We start from the raw sequence: 18,194 nt of genomic DNA, 5'->3' as shown, positions 1-18,194 counted from the left end.
CATGGGATTTCCCAGGCAAGGATACCAGAATGGGTTGCCATTTCCTTCTCCAGGGGATCTGCCTGACCCAGGGACTGAACTTGTGTCTCCTGCATTGCAGGTGGATTCTTGACTGACTGAGCTACCAGGGAAACCCTTTCTCATGATCAGACTAGGGTAATATGTTTCTGAGAGGACGTCTACATAGGTATATTGCCATTTTCATAATTTCATTTCAAAGGTACATACATCAACATAATTTATCACTGTTGATATGATGACATTAATCAGCTCTAGAGAGGGGATGGGGATAGGGGTTGAATCAATCACCAGTGGTCAATGATTGGATCAACCATGCCTAAGTAATGAGGCCTCCATAAAAGTCCAAAAAGGATGGGGTTCAGAGAGCTCTGGGGTTGCTGAACACGTAGTGATGCTGGGGGAATGGTAACCCTCCACCTGAAAGAGCATGGAGAAAGCCCCTTCCCACATATTTGCCCTGTCATCGCTTTCATTTGGCTCCTCCTGTGATTCTATATTTTTATACTCTAGGAAGTTAACTTTTTCTGAATTCTGTGAACCACTGCAGCAAATTAATCAAATCCAAGGACAGGGACATGGAAGCCTCCGATTTACAGCTAGTTGGTCAGAAGCACAGGTGATAACCTGGCCTTGAGATTGCAACAGAAAATTATGAGACCTGCAAAGAAATAGGAAAGCGTGACTCATACACTGGGGGATAAACAGTCAACAAAAACTGCCTGTGAAAGCAACCAGATGTTGGGTTTAACAGGCAAAGCCTTCAAAGTAACCTTTATAAATATGTTCAAGGAGCTAAAGGAAGTGATTGAAGAAAGAAAGGAAGGAATAAGGATAATGTTACATCAAATAGAGACTACTTTATTGATAGAAATGAAAGAGAAATTATTCAAAAAGAAACAAATGGAAATGCTGGAGTTGAAAAGTATGATAATTGAAATGAAAATTTCACTAGAGGGCTCAGTGGTAGATGTAAATTGACAGAAGAAAGAACAAGCAAATTTGAAGATAGACTGAGAGAGATTACGTAATCCAAGAACAGAGAGGAAAACACTGAAGACAAGTTACCAGAGCCTCAGAGAAATGCAGGACACCATAAACACATCAACATATGTGTAATGGCAGTACCAGAAGAAGAGACACGAGAAAGGAAGAGAAAAAACATTTGAAGAAATAACAGCTAAAAACGTCCCAGATTATAAAAATAACCATTTACACATCCAGGAATCGATTGGATTCCAAATAAAATACAATTCAATGAGGTCCACAGACACAGCACAGTACTGAATAAAAATACCCAAAGCCAAAGACAAGCAGGGAATCTTGAAAGCAGCAAGAGAATAATGCCTCATCACTTACTCATAATAGCCAAACGGGAGAGGCAATCCAAGCGACTGCTCAGTAATGAATGGATAAACAGAAGGTGGTATATGCAGATAATGGAATAATATTCAGCCCTAGAAAGGAATGAAGTATCGATGCATGCTACAACATAGACGGACTTTGAAAACATCATACTCGAAGGGAAAGAACAAGTCACAAAACACCACATGGTATGTGACTCCATTATGTGAAATGGCCAGAATGGGCAAACGTAAAGAGACAGAAAGCAGATCAATGGTTGCTTAGGGCTGGGGTACTTGAGAGCATGGGGTGGTGATAGCCTAAGTATATAGGATTTCTTTTTGATGTGGTGATAATGTTTTTAAATTCACGACAGTGATGGTTGCACATATGTGCAAATGTACTAAAAACTCTTGTTTTACACTTTAAATGTGAATTGTGTGGGCTGTGGATTATATTTCAATAAAGCTGCTTTTTAAAAAAAATAAAAAGAACCACAGTGATATGGAACTAGATAACCCAGCTTGCTCTTAAGAGCTCCTAGCCTCTAGAGTGGCATCCTCAGAGACCTTTCCATACCCCCTGGAACCTGGGTATTAACAGTGCGACTCTCATTTCATGTTTGAGATAGCATACTCAACAAAAAGCAAATTTCAGGTATTCATCCAACAAACACTCCTTGAGGCCAGTAAGGTGGCCTTGTCTAAGGGTCCACAGTGGGGAAGAGCAGTAGTTCCCAGATCCCCCGCCTCCCTGCCATAGGCTCTGCCTTTCTGGGTCTGACCTTTGACAGCCATGTTAGAGTTCCTGAGTCCCGTGAGGCTCCCAGGATTTTCAGGACACTAAGGGTCTTTTTGGAATGAAAACCACAATCACAGAAAACTAATCAAACTGATCACATGGCCCACAGCTTTGTCTAACTCAATGAAACTATGAGCCATGCCGTGTAGGGCCACCAAAGATGGATGGGTCATGGTGGAGAGTTCTGACAAAACATGGTCCACTGGAGAAGGGAATGGCAAACCACTTCAGTATTCTTGCCTTGAGAACTCCATGAACAGTATGAAAAGGCAAAAAGATAAGACACTGAAAGATGAACTCCCCAGGTCAGTAGGTGCCCAGTGTGCTACTAGAGAACAATGGAGAAATAAGTCCAGAAAGAATGAAGAGACGGAGCCAAAGCAAAAACGACACCCAGTTGTGGATGTGACTGGTGATGGAAGTAAAGTCCAATGCTGTAAAGAGCAATATTGCATAGAAACCTGGAATGTTAGGTCCATGAATCAAGGTAAATTGGAAGTGGTCAAACAATAGATGGCAAGGGTGAGTATTGACATATTAGGAATCACTGAACTAAAATGGACTGGAATGGGTGAATTTAACTCAGATGACCATTATATCTACTACTGTGGGCAAGAATCCCTTAGAAGAAATGGAGTAGCCATCATGGTCAACAAAAGAGTCTAAAATACAGTACTTGGGTGCAATCTCAAAAATGACAGAATGATCTGTGTTCGTTTCCAAGGCAAACCATTCAATATGACAGTAATTCAAGTCTATGCCCAAACCAGTAATGCTGAAGAAGCTGAAGTTGAATGATTCTATGAAGACCTATAAGACCTTCTAGAACTCACGCCCCCAAAAGATGTCCTTTTCATCATAGGAGACTTGCATGCAAAAGTAGGAAGTCAAGAGATACCTGGAGTAATAGGCAAATTTGACCTTGGAGTACAAAATGAAGCAGGGCAAAGGCTAACAGAGTTTTGCCAAGAGAACGAACTGTTCATAGCAAACATCCTTTTCTAATAACATGAGAATCAGTTTGATTAATATAATCAGTTTGATATAATATAATCAGTTTGATTATATTCTTTGCAGACAAAAGTGGAGAAGCTCTATACAGTCAGCAAAAACAAGACTGGAAGCTGACTGTGGCTCAGATCATAAACTCGTTATTGCAAAATTCAGACCCAAATTGAAGAAAGTAGGGAAAACCGCTGGAGAAGGCAATGGCAACCCACTCCAGTACTCTCGCCTGGCAAATCCCATGGACGGAGGAGCCTGGTAGGCTGCAGTCCATGAGGTTGTAAAGAGTCGGACACGGCTGAGGGACTTCACTTTCACTTTTCACTTTCATGCATTGGAGAAGGAAATGGCAACCCACTCCAGTGTTCTTGCCTGGAGAATCCCAGGGACGGGGGAGCCTGGTGGGCTGCCGTCTACGGGGTCACACAGAGTCGGACACGACTGAAGTGACTTAGCAAAGAGCCTCTTGATGAAAGTGAAAGAGGAGAGTGAAAAAGTTGGCTTAAAACTCAACGTTCAGAAAAGTAAGATCATGGCATCCAGTCCCATCACTTCATGGCAAATAGATGGGGAAACAATGGAAACTGTGACGGACTTTATTTTGGGGGGAGCTCCAAAATCACTGCAGATGGTGACTGCAGTTATGAAAATAAAAGACGCTTGCTTCTTGGAAGAAAAGCTATGACCAACCTAGACAGCATATTAAAAAGCAGAGACATTACTTTGCCGACAAAGATCCATCTAGTCAAAGCTATGGTTTTTCCAGTGGTCATGTATGGATGTGAGAGTTGGACCATAAAGAAAGGAAGCACCGAAGAATTGATGATCTTGAACTGTGGTGTTGGAGAAGACTCTTGAGAGTCTCTTGGACTGCAAGGAGATCCAACCAGTCCATCCTAAAGGATATCAGTCCTGAATATTCATTTGAAGGACTGATGCTGAAGCTGAAACTCCAATACTTTGGCCACCTGATTTGAAAAACGAACTCATTTGAAAAGACCCTGATGCTGGGAAAGATTGAAGGCAGGAGGAGAAGGGGATGACAGAGGATGAGATGGTTGGATGGCATCACCAACTGGATGGACATGAGTTTGAGCAAACTCCGGGAGTTGGTGATGGTCAGGGAAGCCTGGTGTGCTGTAGTCCATGGGGTCGTAAAGAGTCGGACATGACTGAGCAACTGAACTGACTGAAGAGTTTTTTCTGAGACCATAAGGCTCTCAGACACTTTTTGATGCTTCTGGAGCAGTACAGGTCTCACAGCATCCAGAGGTTTGATGTGGTTTGATGCGGACTCCTGGGAGCAGCCAGCACTGATTGGAAGTGAGTGTGAGCCTGGGAAACCATGTGATGGCTGGTGGTCTAGTCTTGCTCTTTCTCCCAAAGTCATACATAAATGAGAGCAAGGACCTCTCCTCTGAGCTCAGGGTGCTACTCAGTCTGGATGGAGAAGGTTTGGGAAGTTCCTCCCTTGGAGGATGCTTGAGTGCGGAGGTGTGGGCAGGGTGTTGAGGGGCTTCTTGTTGTAGGAATTAGCCATCACGTGTGCTTAGATTTCCATGTGACCATGAGGCCAAAATGTGGGGGTTATCTTAATGGGGTTGTGAGTTGGCAGAGGGGATGAGGGTCTGTCCCTTCCCTCCTGCAGAACTGGGTCAATCTGCCCTCTGCCCGCCCCTATTACTTGTCTCCAGGGGGGCTCCCTTTCTTGGAGGCTCTCAAAGGTCTTGTCTGAGAAGCCAGAGACTTTTGCAGTGCAGCGAATTCTGAAAAGCAGAGGAAAGGTCTTTTGGTTTTTAGAATCTCGGATTCATGCAGCTGGCTGTGGAACCTTGGGCAATCATGGTAGCCCTCTGATACCCAGTTGCCGTGGGTGTTAAATGACTCTTTCTGCGTCAGCCCATTTTGGAGGGATATGATTCCAGAGGGAGGCAGGAGGTGGTAGCAATTCTCCAGGCGAGACCAGCAGGCTGAGCCCGCGGTGGGTCAAAAGTGCGCCTGGGTCAGTTTCTACTCGAGGTTTCAGCGAGGATGGCCGCAGCAGCGAGGACGACCCCACCCGGGCCGCACACAGGTTAGCCGGCGACCACGCGAGCAGGGGCGCGCGGACGCTCCCAGCACTTGGGAGTGGGCGGAGGCGGACGCGGGAAGGGGCGGGCCCTCGCTGGGCGGGGCGGAGCGCCAGGCCGCGCCCGAGGCTCGGCGCGGACGGCAGGTAGGCCCCTGCGTTCGGGGGGGCTCTGGAGTCCTTCCGAGGGGCGCCGCGCGGCAAGCGGACACCTACAGCTGGCGGAACGCAGGCAACGCCGAGGGCAGCCGGGCGAGCGCTGGGGCTTGCGGCGGCGCCGGTCGAAGGCGGGACAGGAAGGCCCGGGCCGCGCCGCAGCTTCTCCCGGCGTAGGGAGCAGGCTCGGGCCGCGGTCCCCTCTGGGGGTGCCCCCACCCCAGGCCGCTTCAGAGGACACGTGTCGGGACGCTGTCGTCTTACCCATGTCATAGCCCCTCCCCCAGGTCCGGGATCCCCGTCCGGCCGGCCCCATTATCCCCCGGCCCACCCCTTGCGCTGGCCCGCGGTCCCGGCCGGGTCCCTCTCCTCACCCGTCCGTCTCCCTGGGCGGCGAGTGGCTCGGCCCCCCGCAGAAGACACTCGTCAGCACGTTCTCACCCTGTCATCTCCTCTCTCCGCCTAGCTCGTCCCCGGCCGAGAGACCCCGGCCCCCTCCAGCCCATTGTCCGCGGGCCCAGCCCCGCGCTGACCGCAGGCTTGGCCCTACCTACCCCCCAACCCCCCGCCCTCGCACCTCGGCGCGTCTCCCCGGACAACGCGCGGCGCTCCGGGATGCAGCCCGCGGGGTGGGCGGCCGTCAGGGAGGCGGCAGGCCGTGACGTGCTGGCCGCCGACCTGCGCTGCAGCTTCTTCGCCTCGGCCCTGCGGAGCTACAAGCGCGACTCAGTGCTGCGGCCCTTCCCCGCGTCCTATGCCCGCCACGACTGCAAGGACTTCGAGGCCCTGGTGAGTGTGCCCCGTCGCCCCCGGCACTGCGTCCGGGCCGCGTTGTGTGTGGAACCCGTGTTTCGTGAAGGTGCCAGCCCCGCACTTAACACTCCCAGCCTGGTCTTGGGGAAGGTTTGTTTCCAGGAGCTCAGAACACTCCCAACACCCTAGATATTGACACTCCCAAGTGACTCCCCGAGATGAAGTGAGGAATTCAACAGTTTCATAGGCCTCCACAGCATTTCCTAGTGAATCAGCTGATTCTGCTAAATAGGAAGTTATCTATCCCTTTGCAAATAATGAGACATCATAAGTTATCAAAGCCACCGGGACCTCATCTTCAGATGATGTAATATGTGGCCAGTACTTTTATAAATTGTAACATATGTCCAGTGCACATGTAAGCTGTTATTTCTCTGATGATTCAGGAGGCACTTAATTTCTTGCAGAGTTCACCTCAGGGTCAGTCTTCCAGATATTAGTTATCTTTGTAATCCAAATATTTGGAATTACCTAGAAAAATCGAACTTGCCAAACTTGCTTCTGTGAGAAATACAAAATCAAAAGCCTATAGGCTTTAAAGACATTGAGTTTGTACTCGGAGGTTTTCTCTCAGAAAAACTCCAGGCCTACTCTGGTTTCATTGGTGAGTTCTGCCAATCAATGAGGAACTAAGTAATTGCAGTCTTGCACAAATTCTTCCAGAGTAAAAAAATAGGATAGTGTAATCTTGATACTAAATCTAATAAGAATGATACAAGGAAATTATAGGCCAATGTCACTGAAAAGTATAAATATAGAGATCATCTATTAGGATCCTAAAATTAGCAATATTTAAAAAGAATAATTACTTATTAATAGGTTGGGTTTTTACCAGAAATGTGAAATTAGTTCAACATTAGAAAATCTCTTAATATTACAAGCCATTTTTACAGAATGTTGATCATGTTTAGAATCAACAGATGTTTAAAATTACCTCTGATGAGGTGGTCAGTATTGGGTGACCTTTTTTGTTTTCACTCCCAGATATTCAAGGGACAACGGCCCAGCTTCCTGGCCCCTGCCTTGTCCACTGCAGCTTAGGTGAGGGGTGTGTGGAGGGGGCTTCCGATCTGGACCACAGTGCATAGGGGTTTCAGGGTACAGGGAATGGGAGGTTGGAGAAAGAGGCAAGCAGACTCACGTCCCCCACTGTTTGTTCTGCAAATTCAAATATTTAATTGTGTGCATTTGTGCTATCAGAGTGTTGGGGAATGAACCTTTCTTCAGTTTTGTCAGTGGATATATACTGAGTTCCTGCTATGGGCCAGGTGCTAAGGATACAAAATTAAAAGAATCAAAGCGAGGTTAACAGTCTGATCAGTTATCCTATGGGGTAAGCCCTATATACAACGTGGAAGCCCAGAGCAGGACTCTACACCTTGGCAGTGGGCTGGAATCAGAGAGCACTAACAATTACAACACCATGCTGAGTCCCTAGGGACATGGAGGATTTGGAGTTGCTGAGAGAAGGAAAGAGGTATTCCAGAAGGAGTAGCAGGATGGGCAGAATACCAGGATCTCACCAAGAAGGACAAGTCTGTGCTTCCGTGTGACTTTTGTGGGGAACAGGAAAAGCTCAGGGCAAGCAGGGCTGGGCATGATCTGCCCAGATGTGTAGATTTTGTCCTTGGTCTGGGAGGGCAGTAGTGACATCCAGGATGTATAAGACCCTTGTGGTGGCAGGGTGACAGGGGGATCTGTTCAGGAGTAGAGAGAGAAAAAACTGGGGGTCAGAGGGACCAAACTCACCAGAGGTGATGCCCCACAATATGCTTTATTGTTTTTTTCCAAGAAACATCCAAATGGACTAGAATGCTCAGCATGTTCTCTTTCTGCTAGAACAGAATCAGGTTACTTTGATGGATATGGGATAAACGCAGAGGGATCTTTGGAGTTGCTCATGCATTGATTTGTTCATGCTTTTTAAAAAATTCATTTTACTTATACAAGTAATGTTTGATTATATTCTTGTTATAAAAAATCCAAGTGATAAAGTATAAGCGCCCCTGATGGAGCTCACCCTGTCCCACATCCCTCTCCATAGCTACTAGTGCACTCAGTTTGAGGCGTATGCTTCCTCCCATACTGGTAATTCCTTAGGAGAGCATTGACAATTTGGGTAGCCCCAAATAGCCGCCTCCTCTGTAGGGATAGACTGTCCTGTGCATGGGGCTCATTTGGGGGCCATTTTTAGACAGTACACTCTTTCTCTCAGGGGCCACTGAAAAAACGCAGATTCTTACCATCCCAACCTGTTACCATTCCTTATTGGGCCCCAGAGTGAGGGAAGTTAGCCCAGGCCATGCAGGTTCTTGGTTTTCTTTTAGGCAGAAAGAGCTTTCAGAAGCTCTTTCTGAGGAGAAACCTCTCACCAGGCAGGGCCTGGCACGACCTCTGGGGGCATGCGCATGTTCTTAGATAAACACACTTTAGGTTTCGCTTTGCCACATGTTACATGAGTTAAAGAAAAGGTGCAGAGAACTTGGCATCTGGACCTGAGTCTCTCTGACTCAAAGGTTAACCTTTAAAAGGGAGTCAGATCTGGACTCGGCCTTTTGGATCATTTTGTGGTTACTTGGAGAAGGAAGGTTTGTAGCTTTTATTTTTTATTTATTTATTTATTTTTTATTACTTACAAAAGTGAGCTCTTTATTTTATTTTCCTTTTTTTTTAAATTTTATTTTATTTTTTAAACTTTACATAATTGTATTAGTTTTGCCAAATATCAAAATGAATCCACCACGGGTATACATGTGTTCCCCATCCTGAACCCTCCTCCCTCCTCCCTCCCCACACCATCCCTCTGGGTCGTCCCAGTGCACCAGCCCAAAGCATCCAGTATCGTGCATCGAACCTGGACTGGCAACTCGTTTCATACATGATATTTTACATGTTTCAATGTCATTCTCCCAAATCTTCCCACCCTCTCCCTCTCTCTCAGAGTCCATAAGACTGTTTTATACATCAGTGTCTCTTTTGCTGTCTCGTACACAGGGTTATTGTTACCATCTTTCTAAATTCCATATATATGCGTTAGTATACTGTATTGGTGTTTTTCTTTCTGGCTTACTTCACTCTGTATAATAGGCTCCAGTTTCATCCACCTCATTAGAACTGATTCAAATGTATTCTTTTTAATGGCTGAGTAATACTCCATTGTGTATATGTACCACAGCTTTCTTATCCATTCATCTGCTGATGGACATCTAGGTTGCTTCCATGTCCTGGCTATTATAAACAGTGCTGCGATAAACATTGGGGTACACGTGTCTCTTTCCCTTCTGGTTTCCTCAGTGTGTATGCCCAGCAGTGGGATTGCTAGATCATAAGGCAGTTCTCTTTCCAGTTTTTTAAGGAATCTCCACACTGTTCTCCATAGTGGCTGTACTAGCTTGCATTCCCACCAACAGTGTAAGAGGGTTCCCTTTTCTCCACACCCTCTCCAGCATTTATTACTTGTAGACTTTTGGATCGCAGCCATTCTGACTGGTGTGAAATGGTACCTCATAGTGGTTTTGATTTGCATTTCTCTGATAATGAGTGATGTTGAGCATCTTTTCATGTGTTTGTTAGCCATCTGTATGTCTTCTTTGGAGAAATGTCTATTGAGTTCTTTGGCCCATTTTTTGATTGGGTCATTTATTTTTCTGGAGTTGAGCTGTAGGAGTTGCTTGTATATTCTTGAGATTAGTTGTTTGTCAGTTGCTTCATTTGCTATTATCTTCTCCCATTCTGAAGGCTGTCTTTTCACCTTGCTAATAGTTTCCTTTGATGTGCAGAAGCTTTTAAGGTTAATTAGGTCCCATTTGTTTATTTTTGCTTTTATTTCCAATATTCTGGGAGGTGAGTCATAGAGGATCCTGCTGTAATGTATGTCAGAGAGTGTTTTGCCTATGTTCTCCTCTAGGAGTTTTATAGTTTCTGGTCTTACGTTTAGATCTTTAATCCATTTTGAGGATTAAAGACAATCTCTTTAACAAGTGGTGCTGGGAAATATGGTCAACCACTTGTAAAAGAATGAAACTAGAACACTTTCTAACACCATACACAAAAATAAACTCAAAATGGTTTGTAGCCTTTAAAAGTCTCCCATTTTCCATCCCTGATCAGGGAAGATCCTATGTGCCTCAGAGTGACTGAGCTCCTGTGTCACAGCTGCTGGACAAACATCTCCCATTTTAATTTGTTTGGCTAAAAGCACTTGGAAGTAGTGTGAAACAGTGTATCATTTTCAGCCATTTAAAATTAATTTTCTCTACACTATGAGGTGTCCTAACACCTGTAACACACTTGTTGCACTTTCCAAAAATTAGACCTCTGGCTTAAATTACTTCCTTGACAGTTGTCTTCCTGAGACTGCCCCCTGCTGAGCCACACTCTGAGGCTTAGCATGGCTCTGGCCTGTTCTTTCATGGGCTTCCCTGATGGCTCAGATGGTAGAGAATCTGCCTGCAGTATAGGAGACCTGGGTTTGATTATTTCATAGCCCCCCAAATTCCAAATCATCTCTCAAGTGCCTTGTTTGAGAACATTTCTGTCAGTGTCAGCTTTTTGATTTTGTACTAGATCTTTGTATCCCCAGTGCCTGGCCTGGGAGGTGCTTATCAGATGTTAGGAATCGCACTGGGTATGTGCTGATTGCCCAGGCTGAGGGTTTTTCATTCTGTTTCTTGGGAAAAGAGTTGACTAAGCTCTTTTCAGGTCAGAGAATCTGTAGCATTCTTGGAATGTCCAATACCCCCTCAGGCTTCAGGTTGTACAGTTCACATTCCTGAATCATGGACACAGAATCTTGTCTCTGGCGTCACACCTGTAAGGTTTTTTGTTCTGTTTTTCCCCCTAGAAAACACCATGCCCTGGTTCTCCATTAGCCTGCAGACCCTTGCTGGGGGTGGGAGATGGGCGGGGATGGCTCTTTTGTATTAATTTCAGCCCCTTACCACCCAAAGTGTGGTTGAGGGCCTGCAGAATCAGCATCACTTCGGAGCTTGTTAGAAATGCAGCTTGTTGGGCTGCACCCCAGACCTACCCAATCAAAATATGCATTTTAAGGAGATCCATGGGTGTTTCTGGGTGTTTGTGGGCTTCCCTTGTGGCTCAGCTGGTAAAGAATCCGCCTGCAATGTGGGAGACCTGGGTTCGATCCCTGGTCGAAGATTGGGAAGATTCCCTGGAGAAGGGAAAGGCTACCCACTTCAGTATTCTGGCCTGGAGAATTCCATGGACTGTATAGTCCATGGGGTCACAAACAGTCAGACACGACTGAGCGACTTTCACTGGGGGTTTGTGTGCCTAGTAAAGCCTGAGAAGCACTGCAGCTAGTCTACACTGTTCCCATCTCCTATTCGGGGGCCCAAACTTCTCCAGTGACTGTTGATTCAGGTCTGGCTTATAATGTCTAGACAAACTGACTCCTCAATGTCTGGATTAAAATGTGAATAAACTTCTTCCCTGCCCCAGGGCATGCCTGCCCTCTCCAGGCCACCCCCTCTCTGTCCATGCAAACTCTGCTTCATCCTTTCAGATACAGCTGGAACCTCCTCTTATTCTGTGCCTCCACTTCCTAGCAGGTAGGAGTCCTTCGTCTGGGTTCCTACACAATTTTAACAAATTTGCTCTTATAAATAATGCTGTGGCAGGAATTCCCCTGGGGTCCAGTGGTTAGGACACCATGCTTTTGTTGCCAAGGGCACGGGTTTGATCCCTGGTCAGCAAACTAAGGTCCTTCTATTACATTAATCATTGCTTATATCTTTAGTTATTTTCTTGAAGTAAATTCCAAAAGCTGAAATTGTGGCTCATCAGCTAACAGACCTTTCTAAGGAAGGCTTTTGTTGCTTATTTCCAGATTGGAAATTGAATATTAACATTTACCGGGAAGATCATTCCCCCTTACAGGGCCTCAATGTTGGCTTGAATTGGAATTACCTGAGAAGCTTCAGAAACTACTGACATCTGGGTCTCACCGCGTAGATATTCTGATTTAATTGGTTTGAGGTGGAACCTAGGCATTGTGTTTTTTGTTTATTTGTAGAGAATATGTAGTTTACATTTTTTTCTAGTGATTGATTTGATCCTTTCATGGGCACTCATGCTGAGTAGTGGAGGAAATGGTAGCAGACGGATTCAGTGTGGCCAATAAGTGCCCTTTAGGTACACACTTGGTATCTCAGTGTAAACCTCTCAATCTCTCAGATTATTTTTTTATTTCTGTTTTCAGGAAGACTGTGTGTAATGCATTTAATCCTCCTAATAACTCAGTGATGTAGATTCTGTTATCATCTCTGTCACCATCCGCTCATCAGTATATGAGGTGGAGGCAGACAACTCTCCAGCTTCCAGGTGATGCTGGTGTGGGGTTAGGGTAGAAAACTACCGTTTTAAAGGGTCCCTGTGATGACTCTTTTTATGAAGAGGACTCTTGTAGACTCTCAACCCTAATCTGTTTTAGTCAATCTGAATTTTCATACCTTCAGTTCAGTTCATTTAGTCACTCAGTTGTGTCTGACTCTTTTTGACCCCAGGACTGCAGCATGCCAGGGTTCCCTGTTCATTATCAACTCCCGAAGCTTGCTAAAACTCTTGTCCATCCAGTCCGTGATGCCATCCAACCATCTCATCCTCTGTTTTCCCCTTCTCCTCCTGCCTTCAGTCTTTCCCAGCATCAGGGTCTTTTCTAATGAGTCAGTTCTTCACATCAGGTGGCCAAAGTATTGGAGTTTCAGCTTCAGAATCAGTCCTTCCAGTGAATATTCAGGACTGATCTTCTTTAGGATGGACTGGTTGGATCTCCTTGCAGTCCAAGTGACTCTCAAGAGTCTTCTCCAACACCACAGTTCAAAAACATCAATTCTTCAGTGCTCAGCTTTCTTTATGGTCTAACTCTCACATCCATACATGACTACTAGAAAAAAGTAGCTTTGACTACATGGACCTTTGTTGGCAAAGTAATGTCTCTGCGTTTTAATATGCTATGTTGGTCATAGCTTTTCTTCCAAGGAGCAAGCGTCTTTTAATTTCATGGCTGCAGTCACCATCTGCAGTGATTTTGGAGCCCCCCAAAATAAAGTCTGTCATGGTTTCCATTGTTTCCCCAACTATTTGCCATGAAATTATGGGACCGAATGCCATGATTTCTGTTTTTTGAATGTTGAGTTTTAAGCCAACTTTTTCACTCTCCTCTTTCACTTTTATCAAGAGACTCTTTAGTTCTTCTTCGCTTTCTGCCATAAGGGTGGTGTCATCTGTGTATCTGAGGTTATTGACATTTCTCCTGACAATTTTGATTCCAGCTTGTGCTTCATCCAGCCTGCCGTTTCGCATGATGTACTCTACATATAAGTTAAATAAGCAGGGTAACAATGTACAGCCTTGATGTACTCCTTTCCCAACTGGAGAAGGGAATGTCAAACCACTTCAGTATTCTTGCCTTGAGAACCCCATGAATGGTATGAAAAGGCAAAAAGATAGGACACCGAAAGACAAACTCCTCAGGTCAGTAGGTGCCCAATATGTTACTGGAGAAGAGTGGAGAAATAACTCCAGAAAGAATGAAGGGATGGAGCCAGAGCAAAAACAGCGCCCAGTTGTGGATGTGACTGGTGATAGAAGCAAGGTCCGATGCTGTAAAGAGCAATATTGCATAGAAACCTGGAATGTCAGGTCCATGAATCAAGGCAAATTGGAAGTGGTCAAACAGGAGATAGCAAGAGTGAACATCGACATTTTAGGAATCAGTGAACTAAAATGGACTGGAATGGGCGAATTTAACTCAGATGACCATTATATCTACTACCGTGGGCAAGAATCCCATAGAAGAAATGGAGTAGCCCTCACAGTCAACTAAAGAGTCCGAAATGCAGTACTTGGGGGCAATCTCAGAAATGACAGAATGATCTGTGTTCGTTTCAAGGCAAACCATTCAATATCACAGCAATCCAAGTCTATGCCCCAACCAGTAATGCTGAAGAAGGTGAAGTTGAATGTTTCGATGAAGACTAACAAGACCTTCTAGAACTCACGCCCCCAAAAGATGTCCTTTTCATTACAGGAGACCGGAATGCAAAAGTAGGAAGTCAAGAGCTACCTGGAGTAACAGGCAAATTTGACCTTGGAGTACAAAATGAAGCAGGGTAAAGGCTAACAGTTTTGCCAAGAGAACAAACATCCTTTTCCAACAACACAAGAGAAGATTCTACACGTGGACATCACCAGATGGTCAATGCTGAAATCAGTTTGATTATATTCTTTGCAGTTAAAGGTGGAGAAGCTCTATACAGTCAGCAAAAGCAAGACCAGGAGCTGACTGTGACTCAGATCATGAACTCCTTATTGCAAAATTCAGACTTAAATTGAAAAAAGTAAGGAAAACCACTAGGCACGCCTAAACCATTTAGGCGTGACCTGAATCAGATCCCTTATGATTATACAGTGGAAGTGACAAACAGATTCCAGAGATTAGATCTGATAGATAGAGCGCCTGGAGAACCATGGATGGAGGTTCATGACACTGTACAGGAGGCGGTGATCAAGACCATCCCCAAGAAAAAGAAATGCAAAAAAGGCAAAATGGTTGTCTTAGGAGGCCTTACAAATAGCTGAGAAAAGATGAGAAGGTAAAGGCAAAGGAGAAAAGGAAAGATATACTCATTTGAATGCAGAGTCCCAAAGACTAGCAAGGAGAGATAAGAAAGCCTTCCTCAGCAATCAATGCAAAGAAATAGAGGAAAACAATAGGATGGGAAAGACCAGAGATATCTTCAAGAAAATTAGAGACACCAAGGGACCATTTCATGCAAAGATGGACACAATAAAGGACAGAAATGGTATGGACCTAACAGAAGCAGAAGATATTAAGAAGAGGTGGCGAGAATACTTAGAAGAACTGCACAAAAAAGATCCTCATGACCCAGATATTCATGATGGTGTGATCACTTACCTAGAGCCAGACATCCTGGAATGAGAAGTCAAGTGGGCCCTAGGAAGCATCACTATGAACAAAGCTAGTGGAGGTGATGGAATTCCAATTGAGCTGTTTCACATCCTGAAAGATGATGCTATGAAAGTGCTGCACTCAATATGCCAGCAAGTTTGGAAAACTCAGCAGTGGCCACAGGACTGGAAAAGGCCAGTTTTCATTCTATTCCCAAAGAAAGGCAATGCCAAACAATGTTCAAACTGCTGCACAATTGCACTCATCTCACACGTGAGCAAAGTAATGCTCAAAATTCTCAAGCCTGGCTTCAACAGTACATGAACTGTGAACTTCCAGATGTTCAAGCTGCATTTAGAAAAAGCAGAGAAACCAGAGATCAGATTGCCAACATCTGTTGGATCATTGAAAAAGCAAGAGAGTTCCAGAAAATCTTCTGTTTTATTAACTACGCCAAAGCCTTTGACTGTGTGGATCACAACAAACTGGAAATTTCTTTAAGAGATGGGAATACCAGACCACCTTACCTGCCTCCTGAGAAATCTGTATGTAGGTCAAGAAGCAGGAGTTAGAACTGGACTTGGAACAAGAGACTGGTTCCAAATAAGAAAAGGAGTACATCAAGGCTGTATGTTGTCACCCTGCTTATTTAACTTAAACATGCTGAGTACATCATGTGAAATGCCAGGCTGGATGAAGCACAAGCTGGAATCAAGATTGTCAGGAGGAATGTCAATAACCTCAGATACATAGATGACACCACGCTTATGGCAGAAAGCGAAGAACTAAAGAGCCTCTTGATGAAAATGAAAGAGGAGAGTGAAAAAGTTGGCTTAAAATTCAGTGTTCAGAAAATTAAGGTCATGGCATTCGGTCCCATCATTTCATGGCAAATAGTTGGGGAAACAATGGAAACCATGACAGACTTTATTTTGGGGGGCTCCAAAATCACTGCAGATGGTGACTACAGCCATGAAATTAAAAGATGCTTGCCCTTTGGAAGAAAGGCTATGACCAACCTAGGCAGCATATTAAAAAGCAAAGACATTACTTTGCCAACAAAGGTCCATGTAGTCAAAGCTATGTTTTTTCCATTAGTCATGTATGGATGTGAGAGTTAGACTATAAAGAAAGCTGAGTGCTGAAGAATTGATGCTTTTGAACTGTGATGTTGGAGAAGACTCTTGAGTCTCTTGGACTGCAAGGAGATCCAACCAGTCCATCCTAAAGGAGATCAGTGCTGAATATTCATTGGAAGGACTGATGCTAAAGCTGAAACTCCAATACTTTGGCCACCTGATGCGAAGAACTGACTCATTAGAAAAGACCATGATGCTGGGAACGATTGAAGGCAGGAGGAGAAGGGGATGAGAGAGGATGAGATGGTTGGAGGCATCGATGGACATGAGTTGAAGCAAGCTCCGGGAGTTGGTGATGGACAAGGAAGCCTGGCGTGCTGCTGTCCCTGGGGTCGCAAAGAGATGGAGATGACTGAGTGACTGAACTGAACTTTCCCAATTTGGAAACAGTCTCTTGTTCTATGTCCAGTTCTAACTGTTGCTTCTTGACCTGCATACAGATTTCTCATGAGGCAGGTAAGGTTGTCTGTTATTCCCGTGTCTTTAAGAATTTTCCACAGTTTGTTGTGATCCACACAGGCAAAGGCTTTGGTGTAGTCAATAAAGCATAAGTAGATGTTTTTCTGGAACTGTCTTTCTTTTTCTATGATCCAGTGGATGTTGGCAATTTGATCTCTGGTTCCTCTGCCTTTTCTAAATCCAGCTTGAACATCTGGAGGTTTTTTACCTTAGGTTTGTGCAAGGTGAACCTGTATGCAGCTGTGCTGTCTTATCTTTCCTGCTTTCACGGCAGTGGGCCACCCCATTTTTCCAGGTGTCATTCTGTTGTCAGGTCCCTGAGGCTGGTGACCTTGGCTGTACCTTTGGTTCATTTCCTTCCAGCACCTCCACCCACAGCTAGTAATCATGGCCTCAGACATCTTCCTAGACAAGGGTTTTTTTTTTTTTTTTTTTTTCAGATGTTCTTTCCTGCTGCCAGCCCTTCTAGGACAACATTGCTTAACATCTAAGCCTGAGTATCCCCGCTTTTCCTGGTGATAAGAATCAACTGTGGCAACTTCTGTAAACACAGTATCTTGGGCCACGTCCCAGGAGAATTTGATCTGGGGGTGTTGCCTGGTGTCCGCCAAGCTGTCCTGTGCCCCTCCCAACTCTCTCCCTCCCTCATCCGCCCCAACCCGGACCCGAAGCAAGGAGACTGAGTTGTCTCCTCCTAAGGTCATTGGTCCCCTCTCTTTTCTGCTTGTCCCCTGCTGGTTCCCTGTTCTTGGTTTCTCAGTCACGCAGACCACCTTTTCTTTCTCAAACCCCTTTGACCACTTCAGTTCAGTTCAGTCACTCAGTCATGTCCGTCTCTTTGCGACCCCATGAATCGCAGCACGCCAGGCCTCACTGTCCATCACCAACTCCCGGAGTTCACCCATACTCATGTCCATCGAGTCAGTGATGCCATCCAGCCATCTCATCCTCTGTCGTCCCCTTCTCTTCCTGCCCCCAATCCCTCCCAGCATCAGAGTCTTTTCCAATGAGTCAACTCTTCCCATGAGGTGGCCAAAGTACAAAGTGGAGTTTCAGCTTTAGCATCTTTCCTTCCAAAGAAATCCCAGGGCTGATCTCCTTCAGAATGGACTGGTTGGATCTCCTTGCAGTCCAAGGGACTCTCAAGAGTCTTCTCCAACACCACAGTTCAAAAGCATCAATTCTTCGGCGCTCAGCCTTCTTCACAGTCCAACTCTCACATCCATACATGACCACAGGAAAAACCATAGCCTTGACTAGACGAACCTTTGTTGGCAAAATAATGTCTCTGCTTTTGCATATGCTATCTAGGTTGGTCATAACTTTTCTTCCAAGGAGTAAGCGTCTTTTAATTTCATGGCTGCAGTCACCATCTGCAGTGATTTTGGAGCCCCCAAAAATAAAGTCTGACACTGTTTCCACTGTTTCCCCATCTATTTCCCATGAAATGATGGGACCA

The 18,194-nt window shown here is 45.1% G+C and overlaps 1 protein-coding gene across 4 annotated transcripts in view; it reads left to right on the top strand.

The window, feature by feature from the left end:
• Positions 1-5,367: 5,367 nt before the first annotated feature.
• Positions 5,368-18,194, top strand: part of PARP16 (poly(ADP-ribose) polymerase family member 16) — a 39,738-nt gene continuing 26,911 nt past the window's right edge. For 3 of the 4 annotated variants that reach the window (XR_008698829.1, XR_008698830.1, XR_008698828.1), the window contains exon 1: positions 5,656-6,181. Coding sequence is in view for 1 of the 4 variants with exons in the window: in XM_055536721.1 (XP_055392696.1) it covers positions 6,008-6,181 (174 nt within the window). In the remaining 3 variants the exon portion in view is untranslated. Of the gene's footprint in view, positions 5,384-5,655; positions 6,182-18,194 lie in introns of those variants that run through there. The other variant, XM_055536721.1, reaches the window with a different exon arrangement.

The sequence above is a fragment of the Bubalus kerabau genome, chromosome 10 (genome assembly GCF_029407905.1).
Source record: "Bubalus kerabau isolate K-KA32 ecotype Philippines breed swamp buffalo chromosome 10, PCC_UOA_SB_1v2, whole genome shotgun sequence".
In the NCBI taxonomy this organism is placed as follows: domain Eukaryota; kingdom Metazoa; phylum Chordata; class Mammalia; order Artiodactyla; family Bovidae; genus Bubalus; species Bubalus kerabau.
The sequence above is the reverse complement of the archived record's forward strand: the minus strand, read 5'-3'. Positions and strand labels throughout refer to the sequence as shown.